Source organism: Scomber scombrus, chromosome 10 (genome assembly GCF_963691925.1).
Source record: "Scomber scombrus chromosome 10, fScoSco1.1, whole genome shotgun sequence".
Classification (NCBI taxonomy): domain Eukaryota; kingdom Metazoa; phylum Chordata; class Actinopteri; order Scombriformes; family Scombridae; genus Scomber; species Scomber scombrus.
Window position 1 is genome coordinate 29,546,141 of NC_084979.1, and position 20,029 is coordinate 29,566,169.

A 20,029-nucleotide genomic window follows, 5' to 3' on the forward strand; every position below is an offset into this window, starting at 1 on the left:
ATATAAATGACTGCACGTGCACAAGATGCTCATTTTTAAAAAATCACTATTTGGAGTGTAAAAAAAAAAAAAAAAAATACATTCTGCAAAATTAGGATATGAAAATTATTCCTAATGGTTAAAGAAACTGTGGTTTTACTGAAGGCAACGACCAGAAAAAATACAAAAAAAAAAGAAGAGAAAATCCAGGCACCCTCTGATTTAGTGCAACATTCAATCTTTTTACTCTTGGCAGTGTTTGTTAAAGGCTCGTAAAACACGTCGACATGCAGCTACGACACTTAAAATGTTAAAATATCTGCATGTGTGAGCCGCCAATCGAAGGATAAGTCTGGGGCAAGTCTTGGGACTGTACAACTCCGTCAACCTGCAGCTGTGACACTAATCTAACAATCTAAACATCTTTCATCTAAACCTAAAAAAAAATAAAAAAAAACCACAAATAATCCACCAGAAATCCTCAAATAATGTGAAATATTATTCAAACATATTTTTTCGTTTTGTTTTAAGAGTGTTTCTTTTAGTTTTTTTTTTTTTTTTAAGGAAGACGGGTGAGTCGGCCGCGACCCGACACATCTGATGCTTTCGTCCAAAATACCTCCAACGTTGTTTATTTTCAGACCACATTAAAAATATTAATGTAACAGTACAAACATTTGCCCAAAACAGCAGAGATGTACATTAAAGTAAAAATAAAGTTATGAAAAGTGTTTTTTTCTTTAATGAATAAGGCCATTGATTAAAGTATATATACCAATAACAACATGCTGCTTGAGTGAAATCAACACGAGTTAAGTTTGTGGGCTTCAAATTAGGTATCGATGTCAAAAATGACATTGTTTACATCGTACAGTGGAAACATTGGTCTCAAATTAGATCCACAATATACAACATTAGTATTAAAATTGGTCAATCAGGGTGTGGAAACACAGAAAACAAACAAAACAAGGTGAGAGGGGGAAAGAGACACCTGTCCTGCACTTCCAGAGAGGAATAATGCCTTCAGTGCAGCGAGTTTATCGATAACTTATTGATCCCACAGTGATTGAACAGCTTCAGGAAATCCAACATGGAAGATTCATTGATCCGTCTGATCGGAGCCTCGTCACGGCCTCGATCGGGCAGGTGTCGGATGGTCTCGACTGTGGCCGAAGTTAACGAGCTGATCAGCCGCAGTCTGAGCTCACAGTGTTCGTTATGTGGCTGCTGAGTGTTGACTGGCTAACGGGGCTGATTAATGGCCACTGGCACAAAACAGACAGAACAACCACTGCTGATCCTGCAGTCCATGCTGTTTCTGGGAGGTTTTTTTTGTTTTTTTATGCACTTTTTTTTTACTAAACATTGGCATGTTGATAAAAAGGCAGAAAAGCTTCATCTCACACTGACTGAAAGTTATTTAAATTAATAACTGCATGTTTTTAGGAGGCATGACATGTGAACACCGAGGCTGAGAGGGGAGCACGAAGGTGGAGGAGGGAACAAAAGACACAAAAACTGATCTGCTACAAAACCAGTGACCAACTTTAGAGCTCCAATAAAACCCTTCTCTCTCTTTTTTCTTCATTATCACGACCGGACAAAAAAGAACGTTTCTGAACACAAGTGAAATCAAACAGAGTGATCATTTAGTCAGCGTGAGAAGAAAAAAAAACAAACACTCAACCTACATAGAAAACAAATGTATGACAGCATGAGTGACAGGTGCCCCCGAAAAGTTATCAGAAAACAAGACAAACATAAAGAGAGAAATGGAGTTGGTGAGGAAGAGAAAGGGGGAAAATAATAATAAAACAGTAGCATACATTTACAAAAAAAGAGAAAAAAAATGGTGGCAAAAATGAAAAAATAATTATAAAATAAAAAAAAGGCCAAGAGAAGACCCGACTGTCGCCTTGTCCCAGACTGAACCCCCCTCTGCCCCCCCGGAGCCCTTCAGTCTCAACGTGTGTCGCCCAAAGATTGTTTGTTACTTCATTTAGTTTTAATCAGCTACTTCTGACTGAACGCTTTTTTACTATTTTAAACACTTTAATAGTTGGCGTGACTAAAATTTGGACCAATAGATAAAAAAACTGTCAGATTTTTGGTTCATAAAAGGTGTAAAAATGAAGCCGTGTAGCTGGGAATGTACCAGCAGGAGACACACACACGTACAGTTTGTCTCACTTCTTTCTGAACGGAGTCGTCGTCGTCGTGAAGCTGAATCATCGTGTGTCAATCAAGAGGCACAAAATGGCGGCACTGAAGGGGGGAGGTAAGGGTGGGAGGTTAGTTTGGGACAAAGTGATTGGTGGAACTGACAGTCGGATCTTCAGAGGAGGTTCGTCATGTTTGATTTATTTCAAATTGTTCTTTTTAAACACGTACAACCACACACATACACACACATAAGTATACACACACACACACACTCTCACTCAAACACACACACAGAACATCACCGTGTTTTTCACACTGAAGTCCGTTACAAAAACCAGATATGTTCTGCATGTGACAGCATCTGGTTTTGGGGAAAGGGAGGGATTACAGGTAGGGAGAGGAGGAGGAGGGAGGAAGAGGATGAGGGAGGATGAGGAGGTGTATTTCTGGCAGACTGAGTGTGAAAGGAAAAAGAGGCGGCAGTGACCGAGGCTTTGTAGATCATTGGTAAAGAAAGGAGGAGCTGTGCTGCTTAGCGGTTCAAGGCTAGAAGAAGAAGAAGAAGAAGAAGGAGGAAAAAGAAGTCCAGCAGGTTGTGTTGAGGGTTCAGGAGGGGAGGGGAGGGGGGGTGGGGGGGGGTGGGGGGGAGGGAGGGAGCAGGGGGGTTTGGACCACAAATCGAAATCAGGTTTGGTGTTGGATATAAAACCAAACAGGCTTCTTGGCTTGAGGAAGGATCTCGAAGTGTGGAAGTGAGACCAGGACTTTGAAGAAGCTGCTCGCAGTCCGGATTATTAAAACTCCTCCTGCTCCTCAGCGTCCGGTATCACGAAACCCTCCTGCAGACACACACACACACAACGTCACATGACCACACACACCTCTGTGATGTCACTCATGAGTTTTACAAGTAGTGGATTAGCTGTCAGCCGCTGATGTCGGATTCTCACATGTGAATATTTTCTGGTTTCTTTGCACCACCTGCCTCTGTCTTTACTCAGATTTCCATCTACCTGCATGTGTGTTAATCTGCCTTAGTAGTGTGTATGTATAGGAAAGTCTGCAGTAAGCTGATCTACATTAAAAGCAAACAGCTCTCAGCTTTACTTCATAACACAGGTCTGAGATAAAGCTTGTCACTGAGATAGTTGAGGACTAAAAATAATAAACCGATGCCTGTACTTGTGTCTGACAGACTCACTAAATGTATAAATATATTTATATAACTTCAACATTTAAAACATTAAATAATTGAAAACAGGGGAGTGAGATTGCTACATGAATAACATCATATTTCATATATTTTCTTAAATCTTTATCTTATGTAATAACTTTCAAGACATTTTGTCCAGAAGTAAAATAAGCAATAATAATAATAATAATAATATAAAAAATGCTGCAGTCAGCTGTATTTAACAGCTGATCTCAGAGAGTTTGTCTACAGCAGACTCTGAGCCTCAGCGAGCTGCATGCCATTCCTCTGCAGGAATCCAACATGGCGGCTGCAGCAGTTGTTGTGAACAGCAAATGTGTTTTAATCTGCTGCAGAGCGACGAACACCAAGGTTTATAAAGTTCACCGAATAAAACTGGAAATATATTTAAAATTTGATTTTGTAAAGAAAGTAAATGAAAAGATAAAATTCAAAATTGTTCTAACTTCGTCTGTTGCTCTCAGCTTCATGTCTGCTGTTTCCTGCTGAAAGCACAAAAACACCCCCAGAAATAAAAATGTTAATTTAAAAAAAATAAATCATCAAAACAGCTGATCACTAGTGTTTAGAAAACAGGAGGAATTAGTGACTATCAGGGATTATTATCAGCTGCAGATGAATCTACATTTGGTGCTCTGGTGAGTATTTCTGGCTGCAGGACGGAGTGTGTGTGTGAGTGTGTGTGTGTGCGTGAGTCAAAATAAACTACAGTGTGTGTTTACAGTAATGTAGGAACATATCACCCACTGCAACTGTGTGATGAGTTTTTAACACTTACATACTGTTCAGAAAGAAATTAAAAACCAAATGAATTACATCTTTTAAGTCTTACATTTTATGCTTTTTATAAAGTGGCCCAGAATGTCCAAAAAAATGGAAATATATAGAACAATTATTTTATTTTTGTGCAGCTGGTACATTTTTGCACATAGTTAAAGGTTATCGTGAAGCCTGATATTCAAATGCTGTTGCATCCTTCACTTCAGAATAACTAAATTAACATGAGATCATAATAAAGTGTTACTGTGAGTGTATTTTAACTATAATAGTGTCAAATCCAAAAAACTAAATACATGGGTGGTTCACATTAGGCACTAATTATACTTGAGCCGGGTCAGAATATGAACAGTATGTAAGAGTTTATAGTTTTAGTACATCAATGGAGAGCTACAGCACAGAAGAATCATTAAAAGATCAATTAGTTGTTGGTTAATTACATTTCTAGTTTGGCATCACAATGAATAAACAGTGTCATTAAACTCACGTCTGTGGCGTAGAGGATGTCTACGATCCTCTGCAGTGTCGGGTCGCCCTCGCCTTCCTTCTCCTGACAAATCAGCTCGATGTTCCGCAGCTTACCAAAATAAAAATCTCTCTCCTTCTCGATGTCCTGAATGGTGGTTTTCAGGACTTCCATCTGGGGAAGGAAAAAAAGTTACGTTTTATCTCCGTGGTGACAAGAAGACACAAATCAGCTGATTTCATGATGCAAAAGCTGTTTAATCCATTTAGAAGAATAACTGTGTTTATTGGTGAAGTTTCTTTTGACATGATGATGCACTGACCTCGTTCAGGAGCTCCGCCCTCTCCTCGTCGGCTCCTCCCATACCCGGCTTCCTCGCGGTGCCGGGAGCCATCTTGGGTGCTACCTTGGCAACAGGTGGCCTCTGAGGAGCTGAAAGGACGAGTAACAGGAAGTGATTAGAAAAAGAAACTAACGTGACACAGAAGAGTTTGAGCCGGTGGATCGCTGCTCGTCGCTCTCACTTTGACTGAGGACTTTTTTCGGGGGTTTGTTGAAGGCGGAGGTGGCGGTGTTGGTTTGGGGCATAGCATCCTGGCCCTGCCTCGCCTCAACGGGGTCGTAGTCCTTTCCGTCGTAGTTGGCATCAAAGAATTTCTTAAACCACTGGACGAACTCAAAGTTATCCTGGAACTTCCCCTTCACCAGTTTGTCTACTGGAATGATCTGAAAGCAGAATAAAGACGTCGGTTCGTTTCTGTCTGTGCTCCAGTGTCGTAAACATTCATGTTCATTTAATGTAAATAAAAGAAATATCTGTGCTCAATATCAATTTAACATTTTCAACATTGCTGTCAGACCAAAGCATTAGTTTTTACCACTTTTTTAAATTTTCTGTTTTTTTATACAATGAGCTGACGTATAACACAATGTCTACAGCTTATTATTATCATTACAGCTGCATCTAATAATTATTTTATCCATTTTGAAAACAAATATATTAAATTCATCACTGTGAATAATTAATAAATCCTCACAGCTAAGATGGAAACAGTACATTTGTTTTACGAGAGTTGTCTGCTACAATTATTATAATTGTTAATTTTCTCTCAATTAATAAATCAAGTAATGTTTTTTCCAAATCAACATTTTATAAAAATGTTTACAATTAAATCAAAGAATTGGGAACAAGATTAGGAACCTGAACAAACATTTGGTGCCAACTTGGTGCTTTAAATCCACATACAACTCTACAGCTGCTGCTAATGATTATTTTTCATTAATCATTTATGGATCAAACAACTGATCAAAATGTCAGAAAATTATGAGAAACGTTTCCCAAAGCCCAAGATCACGTCCTCAAATGTCCACAAACCAAAAGATATTCAGACCATCATCACAGCGGAGTAAAGAAATCAGAAATATATTCACATCAGAGAATAATGATCCTTTAAAATATTAATTTTATTAACGCACTAACGAAGCGAGCCACCTGTTAACGACAACGAACACATCAGAACAACCAGCGAGGAGACTGAACACTGTTTTCTGTCCTGTAGGTTGATTCTGTCATTTTTAACAGTTTCCCGACAGGAAAAGTACCGAGGCCAAGAGATTGGGTGCTTCTGTTTATCGGAGTCACTGACTGAGTGATGAAGTCATCTGGTCACCTCGGCCGGGCCTCACCACTTCCTGTATCTGTCGTTTAGTGCTCGGTTCAGTCGTAACGAGCTTGTGACCTAATTTTTACAAAGTGGAGCTCCCGATTGATGTTTGAGGGTTTTTTTTTGGACGAGGACTCTTCCTATCGATGGTATAATAATAAATATGTTGGGTCGATTATTAGGGAGCAGCACTAATGGGCTGAGGAGGATTTATGCTCAGTAAAGATCCGGTCCGGTCTTCTTTACTGGCACATACATTAAACATTATGCTGGTCAGAGCCTGAGTCGCTGTGAGGAACAGTGAGGGCTCAGCAGTAAACCTAATTACTCAGCAGTGGAGGAAACTGCCATCCTCAGACAATACGCACTCACAAAGCATGAATGGGGGCAAAGTCCACTCCGCAGACACAAAGCCGGGGATTATGACCCTGAACTGCTGCGAATTCCTCCGTCCTTCCTTCTCCTCGTCTACTTCTACACACTCTAATATCTGTGCATGAACGTCGTCCGGAGACATAAAGCGATGAGATAAACCAAATGGACGACAGAAAGGAAGTCGGCTCCATGAATAAATTATAGCCGCTTTGTCAACAGACCTGCAAGCTGCTGCGAGCGGGAAACAAATGATGAATCACAGCAGCGTCTGTCCCGCCTTTTCTAATCTGTCTTGGCCTTTTGACAACAGATTATAAAGTGTCCACATCTGAAAGAAGTACTCAGAAAGTGTTTATTTTGTATTAAAAAGATTTTATGGTCAATAAGAATAATATGATAGCAGCTAAATTTAAAAGGTTATATCAGAACAAACAGATCATATCAAGCTGACTAAAAGCAGGGTTGTGGTGTCTCGTTACTGTCGGACAGATGAAGACATTACAGAGGAAACTGTATCCTGAAGAGCGACAGACGAGCTGACAAAGAGCTCAAAAAAAACAAAATGACTCATGAGGAGATCAGCAGAGGCAGCTCAGCTGGTTCAGAGACGATGACGGGGAAGACAAATAGTGAAGTTACTCTTAAAACTGCTTGGTTGTTAAAACAGAAGTAGAAACAGAGACATCAGGGGTCAAGACTGAGGTCATGAGGGAATCATGTCAGCTGAATCTGTAAGCTTTTATCAGAGAGACTTTCCTGATTTCATTTGAGTTTATCTCCTTTAAATATGGTTTGTCTATTTGTTCTCTTTTAAAACATATGTTTCTGCCTCATGAAGCACTTGGATTTTGTAAAGTGCTCTATAAATGAAGTTTATTATTATTATTATTATAACAACATGTTGCTTCTTGTTCTTGTAGCAGGGTTGTTAAGCAGTTTCAAGTTCAAAACCCTAAACTTTTATAGATCTACATTTCTTCCTACTTTTTTAAAATATTTCTAAAACATATTTGAAAAAGATCAATTCATGATTTCCACCATCTGCTGACAGCTGTGGATTCCATTCATAAAACTATCATAGTTGTGTAGACTCAGTCCACATGTGATTGATATTAAAGTGCAGACGGCTTGAAGTGATCACAGAAACAACAACTGTTCCTCCTGTGCATGATAATGTGTGTACAGAGTTTTTATTTAATCAGTGGGTTGTAGATGTGTCTGGTTCACACTGTGATGAAGATACTGGGCAGCATCATTACAGTCCAGTATGAGCTGTTATCATACAGAGCTCAGAGGTTTGAGTTGAATTATTTTAAAAACTCAGTTCTTCCTTCATCAGATGGAATATTAAATAACTTAAAATAAATTAGGTTAAAGCAAGAGTGGGCGAAAATTCAATGTTTACTGACTTTATGTCATGGACGTCTCCGTTCTGCCAAGTACAAACTTTAACAGACTGATGTGTTTCTGCACTGTTTATTTTATTTAGTTTTTTATATTTATTGTCTTATGTGCTGCTGTTGTGCCAATATTTGTTGATGGATTTAACTTTGCAAAATCCAAAACAAATTTCCCCCATAGACAATAAACTATATCTACACACCTTCCTTCCCATCTATATACCCACTTATCTACCTACCCATCTATCCATCCATCCATCTACCAATTTACCCATCTATTTACTTACCCCTCTATCTGTTTGTTGGAGACAGAGAGTGAGACGAGGAGGGACTGAGTGAAAAGATTTTTCCCTTTTAAATAGCAAAAAAAAGAAAGAAAGGGGGAAAAAAAGAAGAAAATCAATATGTGGCGGTCAGTGTTGATATTGCGGTCGGCCTCCACAAATAAATCATTGTATCGGAAACACCGCAGTGACAGAAAAGTATGAGAGTAGATGTTTTTTCTCAACCACAGGAAAGAGAGGGGGCGGTTTGACCAGTAATCTAAATCGAGGGCTCACTAATCCTCAATAATCCAGCAACATTATTCATGTTGTCTTATTTGCAGAGCTATAAAAACAGTCGCTGTACAGCTGTAAGGATGCCAGACACTTCCTGCAGCTGCTTCACTTTAAATGCTGTTTTTTCTTATTATTGTGAAACAGCAAAAGGAAATGCAGCCTTCACCACAGAGATTAGCAGAAGTGTTGACTTAATGTTGAATTGATCTAAAAATCTGTATTTGGACAGTTTGTACAGAAACAAACTTGCACAGACTCTTAACACTGTAGCTTGAAGCATGACGCCGCTGTCCTGGTCTTTAATAACATTAAGCATATGAGTTTAGTCGAGGAGGAGGAGTTCAGCTCAACACACACACAAACAGTCTCCTACTATCAGAAACAACTTCATATATGTCCAGACTTTCTGCACGTATGTGGGTCACAGCGTGTAATGTGTAGCTGACTGTGGTAAATTCAGATCACTCACTTTGTCGACTCCCATCTTTTTAAAGGAGACCTGCAGGAGCTTGAAGTTGTGGATGTACTCGTGCTCCAGTTTGGCACCAAATTTGACTTTCTTCAGAGGCACAGAGTTGGGGAACAGCATGTCCATGAACTGGCAGTAGGCAGCACCTGAGGAAAAGAAACAAAAAAACAAAAGAAAGAAAATTACAGAACAAGTTTGACGAGGTAATGTGGGGAGAAAAAAAAAAAAACAGGTAAAACTTTGGGTCTGTAAATAGAAGAAAACATTTTGTATAAATAGATCTGACTTGAAGTGACACAGACAGACTTTTTTTTTTTAATTAAATGTTAATTCACTCATAAATCGTCTCTGACAGCTTGAGGTCATTTTTTAAAACATCTTTCTTCCCACGCTGGATCTGTAGTTCCAGTTTTTCATATTGTTGGCCGGTGAACAGCAGCTGTGAGTCGGCTGTCTGTCTGAAGCTTGTTTTCTGCTCTCAGAGCTGCTGCACACTTTTTCAAATCTAATTTAATGCCTTTTAAAGACCTTAACAGAAAAAAAATGTAATACCCTTTGTGACAAAATGAATTCACATTCAGGCTAAACTTTATGCATGAAATCAATTTGATATAAATAAATATTAACAGTGATGTTTTTGTGTCCATGTCATCTTTTTTAGCGTGTCATGTTTTGGGTTTTATTTTTAGGCACACACGCCTTTATTTAACAGTAGACAGACAGGAAACAGGAGAAAGAGGGGTGTGACATGCAGCAAAGGACTGCGGCCGGGATTCGAACCAGGGTCAGCTGCGTACAGAACAGCGTTAGGCATGCGCTCTAACCACTCGACCACCTGCGCACCAGCGTGTCGTGTTTTTATCTGGTTATCATGTTTGTCATATCTCATATATAATGACAATAAAGCTTACTATTCTACTATATAACAATATATGTAAAAGCACAAATTAATTAGGCTAATGGCCAATGTGTTTGATTGTGTCCCACTGTTACATTGTGCAAAAATGCATTTTAAATTTGAAATCTCAATTTACGAAAATGTAAGATCAACTATAATTAAAGAACAAGACTTTTTAAGACCTTAAATTCTGATAATCCCGTATAAGACTTTTTAAAGGATCTGCAGGAACTCTGATCTGAACATTTAAACTTAAATTTCAGATAATAGGAATTTTAATCTATTTGCTTCCTGTATTATTACTGATAGTTAAACTCTGTTCTTGTCTCGTCAGGTTTTGGTTTTGTGATGAAGTGCAGCTTACTTTTTAGAGTTTGAAATAAATTGCCTCGGGTGCATCTTTCAGTGTGTTCATACATTAAAAAGGCTGCAGATGGAAATTATTCTCAATTATCTGAAGAGTAAAACTAATGTTCCTCTCTTTAATCTTTTCATTGTTCGTGCTGCTTTTTTCCCAGCGGTACAAAATATTTCTTTTTGAATCGTAACTCTTTGACTGGATATAAATCTGTCCACGAGGGATTAATGTGAGCTGCGTCAGCGTCCTCTGCTTTGACACACCTTTTAAATTACACACTTTAAAAAAAACAAAATGCCAGACAGTAAAATCTACAGCGGTGCAACACATGCACGCACAGGCAGGCAGGTGTGAAGCAAACAAAAAGGATATTAACATGATATTCAAAGACGGCAGATGATAGGATTCAGGCAAGAGAGCAACATTTTCCTACTGGCCTCCGACAACTTATCAACTGCCAAGAAAGACTTTTATGCTTTAATGATGTGTGGTTTATAGCTCATAATGTTTATTTTAAATGTTTTCTCTTCTTTTTTTACATCCTTCGTTAAGTTGTTGACTTGCCTCTTGACTAACTCTCATTAACATTGTGGTGTGAACTACAGCTGGGCAATAAATTGATATTATATCGATATTGTGATATTTTATAAAAACAGTCTTAGATTTTGAATATCGTAACATTGTGATATGGAATGGAAGTGTTGTCTTTTCCTGCTTTTAAAGGCTGCATTACAGTAAAGATGTAATTTTCTGAGCCTAACAGACTGTTCTATTATCTGTCTTCATCCAATCATTATATACACATTACTGATGATTATTTACCACAAATCTCAATGCGTAAATATTTTGTTAAAAGCACCGATAGTCATGTCTATAATATTGTCAAAAATATTGTGATATTTGATTCTGTCCATATCTCCAATTCTTAGTGTGAACTAAAATGGTGATTGATGTGTGTGGACCCTGCCAAATAAATCTTAAATTAAATTAAATAACAATTGACCTGTCATGGGGCAGCATCTGAAGGTGGAGATATGGGCCATCGATCATAAAGTCTGGCAAACATTACTGTATGAACTTGCTGACAGTCAGCCAACTATAACTATAAAGACACTAAAGATGACGTACCAAAGCTGGATCTCTTTCATCTGTTTACTGTTCAAAATCAGAACTATCACCACAGTAAAACATAACCGCACTGTGTGTAGAAGGTTAACTGATATCTAGCTTATCTTTGATGGAATAAAATGTATTGGCTCATAAAATAAAAACAGAAGTTTCAGTGTTCAACTCTCACACTGATGTAATAGTTCAGCTTCAGCGACGTCTGACCTGCAGTCACACAGTCATGCAAAATATCTGGCGTGCCGACACTTGACCCTTCTTCCAGCGTCAGCACTGATCCTGGAGATGTTAATGATGACACAGACAAGACATCTGAGAAAAACGACTGCACAATTCTCACCTGAACACAACATTTCTATCTTGGTGAGGTTCATCTGTAGAGACTCGTTGATCCAGACCAGCATGTCATGACGACTCAAGTTGTCACTGGTCACCGAGGTTGAGTACACGTTTACAGCCATCGTTGGTCACCTGCCGACACAGAAAAGGAGGAGACGATGAGACATTTACATCAGAAGCCATAAAACGAGGATGACGATGACATGATGATGTAATCTCACTGGTTACAACTGGTGGCTTTGAGATCATTTGCATCCTTCATGTGCTGTGTCATCATTACTGAGCATTTCTTACTTTAAAAGTTGTCTGAATTATAATCACATTGACTGCTTAAAGCAAAGAAAACAGAGCTACAATGATTAGTTGATTTACTGCAAATTAAACTAAATCAATTACCAACTACTTTCATTGAATTTAATTGATACTTTTCCAAATGATCTGATTCCAGCTTCTCTGGTTTCTTTACTCCTCTATGACAGAAAACATTTTTGGGTTATGGACTGTTGGGCGGGACTAAACAAGATATTTGAGGACATCTTAGACTTTGTGAAATTATGATTAATATTTTTTACAAATGTTTTGACATTTTTTGGACCAAACTAATCAATGAACCATGTAAATAATAATAAAAAAAAGAACTATAATGAATACAGATGTCAATTGTAGCCCTAAAAAAAGCAGTTATTCCTCCCTCGAGATGGCGACGAGTTCAGATGCAGCGGCTTTACTCTCTTTTTTTACCCATAGTGTATTTTATGTGTCTCATCGCTTGCTGGTTTATGTTTATTGTCGCTGTTTTTATGTGTATTCGCCACAGAATCACACAATTTCATTGAAGTTAACAATCAGATTAATTGTTCCTTTAAATGATTTAACTAAGACAAAAACAAACATCCTTTTAGATTTATCGTTATATAAATCAGATGGACACATGGGACAAAAGTCTGAGCCACTGATTTTGGGGCGTCCAAGTTTACATCTCACTGTGGATTTGCTTGTATGTAGAAACTTAATACAGCGTCATCTCTGGCGGTTTGACAGGGGAAAGTGTTGCACCCACCCTTCAACACATAGTTTTAAACTGAACACATGACTGTAGTCACACCCCAAAATACTGGCAACCAAAACAATACTGTGATAAACAATATTTAAACTACAAGCTGAACCACAGTTGTATTTTACTGGTCGAAAGCAGCAGGAAGTCATCATGCGTGGACTATAATCTTACAAACAGTACATATGTGTAATGATAGTCTCTGGTTACAGTAGAAACTCTGATCCACAGTCCTTATCATGGCTCTTCTCCAGGTCGGGCCAGGCTCAGTTATTTCCTCAACAGATGAATGTAATAGCTGAAGGGACTTTAAAGGACAAACAGTTCCCTTAACAAATAATAAAAAAAAGAAGTGGTCAAGTATTGTATTCTTGGTGCGCAGAACAATCTGTCCTGGTGAACTACTTCACTTTAAACATTCAGTCATGTGAGAGAGAGAGAGAGAGCGTATTCAATCATATGAGCAGATTGTATATCAAGTGATTCTGTGTTGATGTTTTACCCTTTTGGTGTTCAGATAAAGACTTCAAATGACTGAAACAAACAAGCCCATTAAGGCCAATACTGGATTAAACCAATAAGTAAGGCTGGGTATTGGTACGCAATACAACCGAAATATGTCGATATCAAGTAGTATTAAAAAGTCTCCCGTCAAACAATACCTGCAATCGATCCTTCTTGCACCCAGAGCTAGAAAATATGACTATTTGTATGGAGTTGCTCACAGTCAGTCTATTCTCCACTGCTGGGGACACAAACAGCCAGGAAAGTGCATGCCTTGCCCCAGAGAAGGGAGAAGTGCTAATATTTCTCAAAATGAAACGGCTGAGGACTGACTTCCTAGTGTATAATGACACTAACCAAATAATACTTCATTATACTGTTGTATTAGTATTCTAGTGTTTTGTTGACTTTGGAGCATTTTGAACATTGTGTCTCCTGAATAGTATGCAAGCACACATTCATTGCACTTTCATGACTTATTTGCCAGAGTATACGTCTATGCACATTACACACACATGGATTTATAAGTGTGTGTGATGTATGCTGTGACCCACATGCTAATTTTGAGCATTTTTCTTCTGTATTAAATAATTTGATGCCTTTCAAAATGCATTTTTTTGTTGGAAAAAAAGTCATTAAGATGTGGAGGATTCTATTAACATGATGGGTACTGAATGAAGTTTTTATCCCAAAGCCATCACCATAATGAACTCTGAACTGAAAGCAAACCCCTGGAACACATCACAACAAAATATGTAATAATTTGTTAAAACAGTGTGCAATAATATCTATGAGCACTTTCTTTTTATCCCATTTTAACTGCATACACTGGCATGAATGAGTGTATGGTCTGTTTGCTGTGAAGATGAGAGTATATGAGGGATGGATGGATGCATTTTATTTATTTGTAACTATTTCTATGTATTTATTATTTTGATATACGAGTCCGGTCTTGAGCGCACCTTAATTTCATCGTATGTTCTGTACAATGACAATAAAGTAATCTTTATCTACAAGTACTCAACTAGTATGAGTATCACTTTAAGGGTACTTAGATTGGTACTGATATCATAATTTTTTTTGAATGATACCCAGCCTTACTTATGACTCTGAAACACTGTGATGCACTTTTTTTCAAACATGAATTTAAAGGGTAAATGCACCTTTTCCCCCCTAACGTCTTAAACCAGTCAGTGTGAACAGGTGGAATAATTACAGCATGAAAAGCGTGTTTTAATGATTATTTAGACCCTTAGATGTTGTTTAAGACAAGATAATAAAAAGGTTAACCTGTCTTTTTAATCTAGAAATTAAATAATCTCCATTTTAATCGATATAATTACGAATTAACTCGATAGTTGAAGCGTCTCTATTTATATTAATATATCCACTGACAGCCGTTAACAGCTAACGGTTAGGCCCCCGTTAGCATCTTAGCTTAGCTTCGATGCTAACCATTCATATTGAACTATATGCATCTTAGCTTAGCTTCTATGCTAACCATTCATATTGAACTGTATGCAACTTAGCTTAAATGCTAACCATTTATATTGAACTGAATAACCGGTTAAAGATTACCGCGGGACATTTATTAGCTTCATAATGCTCGTTTAGCGACCGATGTTAGCTATGGGGTTTTCCACCGGGTATTGGAGCCTCGTTTATCCGGGCTTTAAGACAGGTTTCCCCGCCCTGAACACCCCCCCTCTATTAGCTTGTTAGCTTGTGACCGTTAACACGACATGCTCGTTGCTATTAGAAACCGCCCGTTGCTCAGTTACGGCAGTTTCTTCATAACGTCCAAAAAGCTTAGCTCCATAACGGTCGGGTTTAATCGGGGGAGTAGAACCGGCTCATCCCGGTTATGGCTCCATGTCGCTGGGCTAACATCGTAGCATTAGCCGGTGAATTAAATACGGCACCGACAGCCGGTTAAAAAAAAAAAAACCCACCTTGTGTCGGATTTCGCTTTTCACAGTTCCTGCACTTTGAAGATGATGTGTTGTTGTTTTCTTTCTCTCGGCTTTTAACTGTGTGTCATATAAAAAAGCACACACCCTTCAAAAATAAATCTGTGGCTCGTTTTTTTATCGACGTTTCAGCCACTTCTGCTTTTTTTCCTTGTTGGGCAGTTCACGTTCACTCTGCCGGCAGCGGAAGGAAAAGGACTTATGACGTCAGGGCAGCCGGGGTAACGCCTTAGACGAGAGAGCGGGGTCAAACATGAGGCCCGCGGGCCAGGACCAGCCCGCCAAGGGGTCCGAGTCGGCCCACTCTCCTTCCTTCCTTCCTTCCTTCCTTCCTTCATTCTTTCCTTTTTTCCTTCCTTCTTTCCTTCCTTCCTTCCTTCTTCCTTTCTTTCTTCCTTCCTTCTTTCCTTTCTTCTTTCCTTCATTCCTTTCTTCATTCCTTACTTCTTTCCTTTCTTTCTTCCTTCCTTCTGTCCTTTCTTCCTTCTTTCCTTTCTTCCTTATTTCCTTTCTTCCTTCTTTCCTTTCTTCGTTCCTTACTTCTTTCCTTTCTTTCCTTTCTTTCTTCCTTCCTTCCTTCCTTCTGTCCTTTCTTCCTTCTTTCCTTTCTTCGTTCCTTCTTTCCTTCCTTCTTTCCTTCCTTTCTTCATTCCTTCCTTCTTTCCTTCCTTCTTTCCTTTCTTCGTTTCTTCTTTCCTTCATTCCTTTTCTCGTTCCTTCTTTGCTTCGTTCGTTCATTCCTTCTTTCCTTTCTTCCTTCGTTCCTTCCTTCCTTCGTTCCTTTCTTTATTCCTTCCTTTTTTTTCCTTCTTTCCTTTCTTTATTCCTTCCTTCTTTTTCCTTTCTCCGTTCCTTCTTTCCTTCCCTCCCTCCTTTCTTCATTCCTTCCTTCCATCCTTCCCTTTCTTCGTTTCTTCTTTCCTTTTCTCGTTCCTTTCTTCCTTCTGTCCTTCCTTCCTTATTTCATTTCTTGGTTCCTTCCTTCCTTCGTTCCTTCCTTCATTCCTTTCTTTATTCCTTCCTTCTTTCCTTTCTTCGTTCCTTCTTTCCTTCGTCGTTCGTTCCTTCTTTCCTTTCTTCCTTCCTTCTGTCCTTCCTTCCTTATTTCATTTCTTCGTCCCTTACTTCGTTTCTTTATTCCTTCCTTCTTTCCTTCCTTCCTTTTTCCTTTATTTATTCCTTCCTTTTTTCTTTCCTTCTTTCCTTTCTTCCTTCCTTCCTTTTTCATTTATTTATTCCTTCTTTCTTTCCTTTCTTCATTCCTTCTTTCCTTCCTTCCTTTCTTCATTCCTTCCTTTTTTCTTTCTTCGTTCCTTCCTTCTTTCGTTTCTTCCTTCCTTCTTTCCTTTTCTCGTTCCTTCTTTCCTTCATTCCTTCCTTCCTTCTTTCCTTTCTTCGTTCCTTCCGTCTTTCCTTCTTCCCTTTCTTCCTTTCTTTGTTCTTTCCTTCCTTTCTTCCTTCTTTCCTTCCTTCCATCTCTTTAATGATCCGGCCCTCATCAGATCATATTGTTCTGTATTCGGCCCTTGAATGAAGATGACTTGATATGATTCATATATAACTCAGACCGATGAAGCTCAATAGAAGCTGATCATCTACTTTTAAATGACTGTGTGGACTCACTGTGGATTTTGTCCTCGATCACTTTACATTGAAAGCACATTTGAAGGATTTTAATAGTCAGTATGAACGGGAGGAATGATTACAGAGAGTTATATACCATTATAAGGAGCAATAAGAGCCGTCTACACACTCCCAACAAAAAATACCATGTCTTTCCTTTTTTTTTTCCTTCCTTCTTTCTTTTCTTCCTTCTGTCCTTTCTTCCTTCTTTCCTTTCTTCGTTCCTTCTTTCCTTCCTTCTTTACTTCCTTCTTTCCTTTCTTCCTTCGTTCCTTCATTCCTTCCTTCCTTATTTCATTTCTTCGTTCCTTTCTTTATTCCTTCCTTTTTTCCCTTCTTTCCTTTCTTCCTTCCTTCTTTCCTTCCTTCTTTCTTTCCTTCCTTCTTTCCTTTCTTCGTTTCTTCTTTCCTTCATTCCTTTTCTCGTTCCTTCTTTGCTTCGTTCGTTCATTCCTTCTTTCCTTTCTTCCTTCGTTCCTTCCTTCCTTCGTTCCTTATTTCATTTCTTTGTTCCTTTCTTTATTCCTTCCTTTTTTTCCTTTCTTTATTCCTTCCTTCTTTCTTTCCTTCCTTCTTTCCTTTCTTTGTTTCTTCTTTCCTTGTTCCTTTCTTTATTCTTTCCTTCTTTTTCCTTTCTCCGTTCCTTCTTTCCTTCCCTCCTTCCTTTCTTCATTCCTTCCTTCCTTCTTTCCATCCTTCTTTCCTTTCTTTGTTTCTTCCTTCCTTTTCTCGTTCCTTTCTTTGCTTCATTCCTTCCTTCTTTCCTTTCTTCCTTCTTTTTTAAGTTAAGATTTTTAATTTCATTTTACTTTATTAGATGGCTGTTAGAATAATATTTACAGATATAACTTAATTTATTAGGGCCTTAATGGTTTAAAGCACTGTAGAAAAAACTGATTCTGGCATGGGACATATTTAATATATTTACTACTGTAATCCAAACGTAGTCAAATTTAAATAAAGTGAGTAAAATATGTAAAATATCCACCACTTTTTTTTGTCAGATACAGGACATGAGTTTAAATTATTCTTTATTTTATTGGTCTTGTCAACACTTCAAAGTACAAAAAAATATCAATTTCCATTTAATCACTTGCCCAATTATACAGAAACAAAAGGTTAAACACAGAGCACTGATCTACTCTCAGTTATTTTAATGTGTTAATCATTAGCTACAGTACAGAGATGATGATGATGTCACTTTTCATAAAAATCAAAAATACTGTACACAACCCATATTCACAATACAATCATCAGTCATTAAAAAATATATATAAAACAAAACAATGAATCAGTAAATAATTATAAAAACATTTGATATCCTGGTCACGGCATACAAATATAGCTCAGGTTGGGTTCAAAATGACCAAAATACCAAAAAAGACATAATATTGAAATTCAATAGTAAAATTTAGTGGAATTAACCAAGTAAAGTTTTTTTCTAAATCTACTTTTTAAATCAACAATTAAGAGTATTAGTGGAGAGGATTAATCTGAGGATACTAGATGATCATCTTTGGGTAACAGATTCATTCATACGTTTTGTAACATTCACTGTTTTTATCTGAAGTAAAACATGATGATTGATTATCAGTATGGCTTCGTTATCATTTAGCACCAAAAACGACTTAAAAAAACTCTTGAGGAGCTTTGTGTCCATCGCAGTTTTTTTGGGGGGTTGTAAAAGTGGCAGTGCACACACACACACACACACACACACACACACACACACACACACACACACACACACACACACACACACACACACACACACACACACACACAATAACTTCCTACTTCCCTGACTTAAACATCATCAAGAACCAAAGAAAAATATACAAAAAGGACAAAGAGAAAAGTTAAAAATAGGTACAAACACCTTTTTTTCTTAAAAAAAAAAAAAAAAGTGAGCAAAGATATTGTACAAAAATATCACATTTCCAAGTTCATGAAAAATTAAAGATTATGTGTTAAAGTTGTTGTTTTTTTCCCCCTGCCACTAACATGATTCACACTTTGGCACCCTCAAATATTTAAAAAGAAAAAGAACTGGGTAAAATATCACAGTGGTCTCACAATGAAACAAATATCTCTTTTTAACACTGATCATGTAAAAACAATGTATCTATTAATAAAAACGGTTAAAAATCACATCATATTTAAACAAGTGTAATCTCAGGATATGGAATCATAATTTAATGTTTAATACTGTTGATATAAACACTGGTACTGATTAGATTCACCCGGAGAAAATCAGATAAATTTGATATGATATTTTAGAAATTTTGACCCCCAAACAGTTCAGTCTTCTGCTTTTTAGCTGCAATCGTTTTTCAGCTGTCCAAGCAGACATGTGTTGCTGGTTTCTGTCTCGTAGCATCACTGACAGTCTCTGAACAGACTGGCAGTGTCTTTAAACTCCAACAGGTGGACAGTTTAAAGGGCAAGGCCGTGGATTCTTTATATTATTGTCAACAAATCTCAAGTATTGTGTGTGTGCATCCAAAGCTTGATATATCTTATTCCTCTGTGCAGACCACTGTTATTGTCCAAAAATTATTAAAAACACGTAAATAAGCCGCACCGCTGCACTGTGTGAAATGCTCCTTTTGTCCCTGAAGAGTTTGGTCACATTAGTTTGTTTAGAAACGCCTCCAAAGACTAACAACAACAACAGAGATAAGATCATGACTCTCTTGAGAGTAGTTCTGTGTGAGGCAGACGCTACTGAGCATGTGCAGGAAGGCCGTTCTGTTTACAGCTTCGTTCGCTTGTTGTGCTTCATATCACAACCTCTTATCACCTTAGATCACAACAAGTTAGTGAAGCTGTAAACAGAAAGATGTTCCTGCACATGCTCAGTAGCACCTGCCTCACACAGAACTACTCTCCAGAGAGTTATGATCTTATCTCTGTTGTTGTTAGTCTTTGGAGACGTTTCTAAACAAACCAACATGCTAATGACGTGATAATGAAGGAACTTGTCACCCAGTGCAGTGCTGTGGCTCATTAACATGTTTTTTTTAAAATTGTTTTTGGACAACAACGGAGGAATAAGATATCAGTTCATTGTTGGTTTGGATCCAAACATG

General features: G+C 37.9%; 1 protein-coding gene across 2 annotated transcripts; it reads right to left on the bottom strand.

Moving 5' to 3' along the window:
- Positions 1-538: 538 nt before the first annotated feature.
- Positions 539-15,487, bottom strand: LOC133987992 (microtubule-associated protein RP/EB family member 1-like). 2 transcript variants are annotated; one of them, XM_062427502.1, is made up of 8 exons: positions 15,297-15,487; positions 11,788-11,918; positions 9,067-9,212; positions 5,123-5,324; positions 4,921-5,030; positions 4,620-4,772; positions 3,802-3,840; positions 539-2,981 (listed from the first exon to the last, which is right to left on the bottom strand). In XM_062427502.1, the coding sequence occupies exons 2-8, from the start codon at positions 11,906-11,908 to the stop codon at positions 2,937-2,939; spliced, it is 816 nt and encodes a 271-aa protein (XP_062283486.1). In that variant the 5' UTR covers positions 11,909-11,918; positions 15,297-15,487; the 3' UTR covers positions 539-2,936. The 2 variants fall into 2 exon arrangements, with proteins under 2 accessions (XP_062283486.1, XP_062283487.1); XM_062427503.1 differs by lacking the exon at positions 3,802-3,840.
- Positions 15,488-20,029: the final 4,542 nt, after the last annotated feature.